Here is an 8,049-nt window from a genome sequence, read left to right as displayed (position 1 = left end):
AGTAGCTGGGAGTACAGGCATGCACCACCATGCCCGGCTAATTTTTTTTTTATATATTTTTAGTTGTCCAGCCAATTTCTTTCCATTTTTAGTAGAGATGGGGTCTCGCTCTTGCTCAGGCTGGTCTCGAACTCCTGAGATCAAGCAATCCTCCCTCCTCGGCCTCCCAGAGTGTTAGGATTACCGGCGTGAGCCACCACGCCCGGCCCATAAACATATCTTACATAGTATCAGAAATTCTGACTCTGAGTTACATGCATTATTGCGCACAAAAAGGAAAGGATGGGCTTAAGAATTATTGAAATACCTAAGCTGCAACATTTAAAGCACAATCTTTTCCTTCCCTTTCACAGAGTGCAGGTGAAACACCTTATGTTGTAAACTGCCAGGAACAGTGAGGTCTGGGTGGGTAAAGATAGGATGGCTGGGAGTTTAGTCTCAAAAATGTGCTATCTGGTTCTAACAGATATTTTTTAAAGGGGTAACAGTAAGTCAAAATGAAAGCCCCTGGCAATTCTTGAATTTTCTTCTTAAAAGTATATACATTCAGAATATAAGTGTTCTTTTTGACCACTCAATGATTCCTCATTAGAGATTCTATTTTAGGATTTGGCAAACTTTTCCTGTAAAGAGCCAGAGATTAAAACATTTTAGGCTTTGCAGGCCATTAGTCTGTTGCAACTACACACCTCTGCTACTGTAGTACAAAACAGCCATAGACAATACATACATGAATGGCATGGCTGTATTCCAATAAACTTAATTTATGGACACTAAATCTGAATTTCATATAATTTTCATCTGTAATGAAAAATTATTCTTCTTTTGATTTTTAAAAAAACATTTTAAAATGTAAATACTATTCATAGCTTGTGGGCTACAGAGTAACAGGCAGTCAGCCAGATTTGGTCCAAAGGCTGTTATGACCCCTGTTGCTGTTCTGTCTCACACAACTATTTATTTGAGGAGGAAGATTTTCATAAATTAAATAATGCATTTGATCTTACTTCCAGCTATTCAAATAGGAGTACATATCCCAGCTTCTCAGTTTCTTTTTCCTTTGCTTATTTTGAAACAAGGTCTTTGTAAGACCTGACAAATAAAAACTCAAGGTGAAAACAAGCAAAAGTGCAGGTAAAATTGAATATAAATATATCTTCAAATAATCAAATTTTTATTATAACTGATTTTTTCAAATGGCTTGAATTTTAGGAGAAAAAGACAAAGAAGGGAAGGAGATAACAGAAGAGAAGGAAAATAAGAGAATAGAAGGAGAGAGGAGTAAAGAGGGGAGACACATAAAAATGGAGGCAGTATTCTACAAAGAGAGAAAGACTAAAAGAGCTAGAGGCAAGAAAGAGGCAGAGTTTAGCACATGGTAGGGTCTCAATAAATATATGTTGAAAAAAATATGGTGTTTAATTGTAGATCACAACTTGCAATTTATAGGCAGAGGATTTCAAAGCAAACAAGCACCCACTATAGCTTGTCTTTCAAATTATTATTTTAATTAAGCACAGTTTAGTTCTTCAAATGCCCTTATCCTTAAACCTCTAGGGAAGAAATTATTCTCTGGGCTAGGGTGGCTACAGGCCAGATGGCAGCGAGTTAAGAACCATGATTGAAAACTGTAACTTTTTCTCCCTATTATAAACCATCTATGGCTATAAATACTAAACCAAAAGAACTGTCACTGACAAGGCATTATGTGATTTGAATCACAAAGCTTAAAATGTGTTTACCATGTGTTCATGTTTACCATGAAATATTAAGGAAAGGAAATGGACTAATCGTTTTAAGAAAGATTTTCAACAGAAGTTGAAATAAAGAAAATCCTTTGCTTATCTCAAAAAGAATAAGGAAATTAAATAAGCATAAATATTGTATTTCCCAAGCACTTTGAGTATTTTCTGTAGCTTTCCTTAGTTCAAATGTTTCAGGCCATAAAACAGGAGGAAGAAAATAGGTGAGAGCCACATCAATACTTTTAAATTTGGACCCCCCTCAGTCTTAAATAGGCCTTTCTCCCTTAAGCTTCAATAGCATTTAATCCTCTTTAAAAAACATTTATCATACTTGTAATTATCTTACTCAGTGTCTGTCTTCTTCATGAGATTCTGGTCTTGTTAAAACAATATAGCAGGCCGGGCGCGGTGGCTCACGCCTGTAATCCTAGCACTCTGGGAGGCCTAGGTGGGCGGATTGTTTGAGCTCAGAGTTCGAGACCAGCCTGAGCAAGAGCAAGACCCCGTCTCTACTAAAAATAGAAAGAAATTAATCGGACAACTAAAAAATATATAGAAAAAATTAGCCGGGCATGGTGGCGCATACCTGTAGTCCCAGCTACTCGGGAGGCTGAGGCAGGAGGATCGCTTGAGCCCAGGAGTTTGAGGTTGCTGTGAGCTAGGCTGACGCCACGGCACTCTAGCCCGGGCAACACAGTGAGACTCTGTCTCAAAAAAAAAAAAAAAATAGGAAATAGAAGCATAAGGAAACTAGATCATAAGGTTCCCAATTCTTCACTGAGGTGGAATAGCTAAGCAGTGGCTAAGAGCTTGAGTTTTTGTTGTCAGATTCCACTTCTACCATTAAATGTTCTCATCAGTAAAATGGGGGAGAAAGAACAGTACTCATTTCACACAGTTGCTATGAAGATAAAATGAGAAAATATGTAAAGTGCTTGACACTTTGGAAATGTTCAATAAATACGGCCACTATTATTATCACAACTTTCAAATCATTATTCATATAGTTTGCAGGAATAAACTTTTTATTAAGTGAATTGCTCTCTGGGACCAGCACACTACGGAGAAATATCAAGACTAACAATCTGCCTGGGGACTCTATCTCTGGAGGAGAAACAGACTACATTTGGGGTAGTAAGTCAGAGTTCTAAACTTTCTTACACCATCTTTCATACAAATCTTTAAGTGATAATATTGCACCCTCAACCTAGAGTTTTAATTATAAATTCCACTCTCATTTCACTAAACTCTAGTACCGTACCATAGTGCTTACTCTAACTCGACAACAAGTTTGGTATAATTTTCATTGTCTGAGACTTTATTTTTTTTAGAAATGGGATCTCACTCTGTCACCCAGGCTGGAGTGCAGTAGCATGATCATCGCTCACTGCAGCCTTCAACTCCAGGGCTCCAGCGATCCTCATGCCTCAGCCTTAGCCTCCTGAGTTGCTGGGATTACAGGTGTGAGCCATTGCACCCAGCTGTCTGAGACTTTAGGAAAGACACTTCATTGGTTGTATCTTCAAGGCTGATCTACTGAAGTATCACACCAAATGCTTGGGGTCAAAGTTACTTTACTAGTGCCAGAGAAAAGACAAAGATTCAAAAAGAATGGAGAAACAAGTGTGTGTCAATAAAGAATTGACACATACTTCCTTCTTTCCACCAATTGTGTCCTCTAACTCTGTGGTCCCCAACCTCAGGGCCACAGAGCTCTGTCACAAACCCCCTCCCCCCCAGCCATGGAAAAATTGTCTTCCATGAAACTTGGGGGGGGGGGGATGTGCACAGCAGGGGGTGAGCGTGCAAGGGAGGCTTCATCTGTATTTACAGCTGCTCCCCGTCACTCTCATCACCACCTGAGCTCCGCGTCACCCTAGCCCCTGTGGAAAAATTGCCTTCCACGAAACGGGTCCCTGGTGCTAAAAAGGTTGGGGACCGCTGCCCTAAACTCACCATGGATTAAGGATTAAGGATAGCGGCTGCCCTCCACTATAGTTCGATTTACTGACATTAATCCCTATAAATCATTTTGCAATACTCCTTAACATTGTCCCAGAATCTCAGGGGTCTTGCAAAAATCAAAGTGGAAAGTAATCAGTCTATGCTGCAGTCCCCAACCCCTGGTACCAGTCCGCGGCCCATTAGGGACCAGGGCGCTGAGCCCCGTTGCCACACCCCACCCTGCCAACTATGGAAAAATTGTTTTCCATGAAATCCGTCCCTGGTGCCAAAAAGGTTGGGGACCCATGTTCTAACTTCTCTTTTTCTATGTTTCCATAAGTAAATGAAGATTCCTTATTAGGCACAATAAATTATCTTGGCAATTATAATCCCTTTATTGATGATATAAACCCAGACAAATACTCTATCTGTAATAAGAACATATAACAAGAAACATGATGGCCATGCCCAAAGTCAACAGTTTAGGTTATAACAAACTTAATAAAATAAACTGCAAACAGAAAAATTGCTCCCCTAACAATGTAAGCCAACCATTTACCAATGTAATTTACTCCATGGGATCTTTATCTCCCTGCCTGCTTTCTTTTTCTGTCAACAAACATTTTTATATACCTACTATGTACTTGATAAAATGAGAAAGGACAATCTCTGCTTTTAAAAGCTCTCATGGTCGGCGGGGGGGAATGGATGAATCAAACTGATAATTATAATACTGTATAACAAACATTATGACAGAGGCGTGTACAGGATGCAATGCAGACACAGAGAACAGTTGTCGTTGCGATAGTTTTCAGGAAAATGCTTTTCCATGCTTTTTTAAAAAATTTATTTTGAACCCTATCTGTATCATTTTATCTACTTCTTTAAAATTTTTTTTCTTCAAAGCTTACTAGGCAATCAGTGACTTTGTCTTTCACCCTGCAAAATTCATACCATCAGGTGGCACCAAGAACCTATTTAATCATTAAAAAAATACATAAATGCCAGTTTTTGTAGACTTGGTCTACAGTTTGAGTTAATTTATGACCATTGATGGTTTAGTTCAGATTAATTATTGAAGAAGTTACAATGTTCTCCTCAATCAGCTATAACAACTGAAATAAACAAATCAGTCCCATGATTCTTCTTATTTTCAGTCACTCTCCCAAAGGGATTCATTCTGTTGACATGGCTCTTAATTATGATGATACATTTCTTTGCAATCCACCTGCATTATTTCATTCAAAGTGAATGTACTAGCTTTAAGAAAAACTGGTCTTACCCTAGGTTTGTTCGTATTACGTACCTAGAACTAACTCTCAGCAAAGACCTAAGAGGCAGAGTTTGGGCTTTTATAATTCTACTGCTTCCCTCAGAAGCAGCCCTCTGGACCTGCCTTATCCAAGAGGTCTTGTCTGAAGCTGGGTTCCTCTGGGCTTTGTTTGTTTATTGTCTCTCAATTTTAGTAAAGTACTGATGTCAGACAGGGCTCTACATTTTGGTATGCATCTCTAGGATAGGGAAAATGGTTTAGAAAATCAGATAGCCCGGGGTTTCAAACCTGACTTTAAATCTTAGGAGCTGTGTGTGATTTTACCACTCTGAGCCTCAGTTTCCTTATTGTAAAATGGTGAACAGTGACATTTCCCTTGCGGAGCTGTTGCAGAATTGCAATTAGATAATGTTTGTAAATCACTTAGGCTGTGTTTGGCGCATGGCAAGCATTTTAAAACTTCTATTTAATAGATTCTAGTAATAGCTTTCCTACCAGTGTCAAGTCTTGAAGGTTTACGTTTAAAAAAAAAAAAAAGGTGACATAGACCAGCAAAATTGTGTTTGTATGTATAATTTTCTGAGAGGGTACATTAGTTTTCATAAGATTCCTAAAAGATTTCTGTCTAAAAATTAGTTAAGTGTAGAACCAAGGGAAAAAAAACTTGGAAGTAAAAACTGGTCTGTAACCATGAGAAACTAAATAAACATTAAGTACAAAGATCATGTTTATTCCCAAATAACTCCTCCAAACAGATTTCCCACTGCAGTTTCCCACCAGGGGGTCAGGGGACAGAGGAATGCATGCTACCCATCTTCTTATCTAGGATAAGACAACTAACTATCCAGGAAGTGATGCATTTTTTTTCCTGTTCAAGTTTTAGAATCAATCAAATCCATATTTAAAATATTGCTCCGTTATTATAAACTGTGTGATTTTAAGTAACATAACCCCTTTGAGTATCAGTTTCTTCAAGTATAAAGTGGGCATAAGAACAGTACCTACCACAGCATCTGTTGTGAAAATTCAATAAAATAATGTATATACAATATTTGGCACAGAGCCTGGCCTATTTAGCATTCAAGTTTTACTTATGTATTTATGTATTTTGCTATTATTCTCATCAATTCCTGGCTATTTACACTCCCAATTTGGGAAGATAACTTTCCAGGGTGCTTAGTAGTGAAAAGTGAGGGATAACGATTTCTGTAATTCTTTTGATGCTCCTGGCAAGGAACTAAAGACAGGGATCCCTGGGCAAGACAAAGGGGACTTATGTAAAACGATGGACAAAGCTAGCTTTACAAATAATCAGAACAGATGACTTCAATGTAGTGTTCTTTGTAGGGGGCTGGAAAAGCCCACCCAGCTGCCTAAATTTCTTTCGCTGTGTCATCCTGTCTGAAATTCCATCTTTAGAAATCCTGCCAATTCCTTTGGATCACTAAGAGCTCCCGAGAGGATACCAACACTCCTGAGAGGTCCATCACCTCTCTTTATTGAAACCCCCTACCCCCGGAGTTAGCCAATAAAGGCTCAAGGTGGTAGCCCTCTCTGGAGTGCTAATTCCTTCACAAGGGAGGAAGACTGAGACGCTCCCACCTTCAAGACTGGGCAGACCCTAGTAGGGTGGGAGTTAGGGTAGGGGAACTTAGAGTTCCTCGTGAGGGACAAAAGCCCAGAAGGAGAGTTCTCTAAGACAGAGTAAAGCGGAGAGGGGAAATGGGACAGAAAGCGGAGCCAGAAAGATGTGGGAAGAGAGCCAAAGAGAGACTTCCCTTTTCTTCTGCAAATGCGGGAGGGGGGATCCAGAGTTCTTTCCAGCTCCGGAGGAGCGGGCCGCCCCTGGGTGGGCGAGGGCTGGGTGGAGGAGGTGGCCTCCGAGGGGGTGGGGCGGGAAAGAAGGGGAGTGGGCAAGGGGTGAAGACGCGAGGGCGCCCGCTCCACTGCTCCCTGGTTGCCAGTTCCTTCTGTGTTTCCTCGTCCGCGTGCACGACACGAGATAACGAAGCGCTGGCCCAGAGCCTGGCATCTGGCGACCGCGGGATAACGCGGGCCTCCGCCACTGTACAGAGCATCGGAAACGCCCCGTGCCACTGGCACTGCCACTGTGGGCCGGGCTTTGCACCCCACCACCCCTAAATCGTGACCCCCCAGCTTGCGAAACAGGGTTCATTGTTCTCAGCTTAGGAGTGAGGAGACTGCGGCTTTGAGAAGAGCTCACGCAGCCCAAAACAGCGGAGACCAGCCTGGAACCCGGTTGTTAGACAGCGGAGCTCACGCTGCGGGCTGGGGCTCGGTCCCCAGGGGAGGGATGAGGGGCGCGCGGAGCTCACCATTGAAAGAGCTGGGGGCCCGCCGGGCTTCGGTGTCCATTGTGTGACGTTTCTCAGCCATGCTGCCGGAGCCGGAGTCGGGCTGTCAGCGAGGGCCCGCGGATGCCAGAGCCGCCAGGAATGCCCGGAGGGGCCAGGGGAGTAGAGACTCAGGCTGCAGCCCCGCCCCCTTAGGCCCCGCCCCTCCCCGCGTCTCCGCCAATCCACGCCCAGGATCGAGGAGGACACGCCCCCCATCCTCCGCCTGCGGATCTCCTGCGCGGAGCTCTGCGTCCGCTTCCCGCTCTGTCCGCAAGCTGAAGGGTGGGGCCTGAGGGGCGAGGTGCCCCCAGAGGCTGGGGTTGGGGCCGAGCGGAGGCTCCGGAAGGGAGAGGCGGCCACAGGGTGTAGTGCGGGGACTGAGGGTGTTGCGGAGGCGGCCCAGAGGATGGCCTGGGGGAAAAGTGCGAGTAAGGAAAAGTTGTCTTAGTGGGTAGAGGTGTTAGATCCCGGCGCCCTCTCTAGGCTGAGGAATCAGAGGGAAGAAAATGGCGCCCTCTCTTGACGGGGTGGGTCCCGAGTTGAGCGGAGAAGGCTGAGGGGCACCGAAGCGGCCAGGGCGAGGGCCCTGTGGCCTGCCTGACCTGAGTGACATGACCACCCCCCAGCAGAAGCGAACGAGTTCCAGTGAGGTGCATTGATTGAAACAAAATCCTTTTGGAGCACCTGCGTCCGACAGGCGGTGTGCTCACAATTGGGGATGCAGCAGCCT

At 43.4% G+C, this 8,049-nt stretch overlaps 1 protein-coding gene across 1 annotated transcript in view; it reads right to left on the bottom strand.

The window, feature by feature from the left end:
- STOM (stomatin) overlaps positions 1-7,394 on the bottom strand; it is a 32,293-nt gene extending 24,899 nt beyond the window's left edge. Inside the window, exon 1 of the mRNA XM_012664433.1 lies at positions 7,299-7,394. Within this exon, the coding sequence (XP_012519887.1) occupies positions 7,299-7,359 (61 nt within the window). The 5' untranslated portion in view covers positions 7,360-7,394. The remainder of the gene's footprint in view (positions 1-7,298) is intronic.
- Between the last annotated feature and the right edge of the window lie 655 nt (positions 7,395-8,049).

Source organism: Propithecus coquereli, unplaced genomic scaffold, assembly GCF_000956105.1.
Source record: "Propithecus coquereli isolate 6110/MARCELLA unplaced genomic scaffold, Pcoq_1.0 Scaffold89, whole genome shotgun sequence".
Taxonomy (NCBI): Eukaryota; Metazoa; Chordata; class Mammalia; order Primates; family Indriidae; genus Propithecus; species Propithecus coquereli.
The sequence above is the reverse complement of the archived record's forward strand: the minus strand, read 5'-3'. Positions and strand labels throughout refer to the sequence as shown.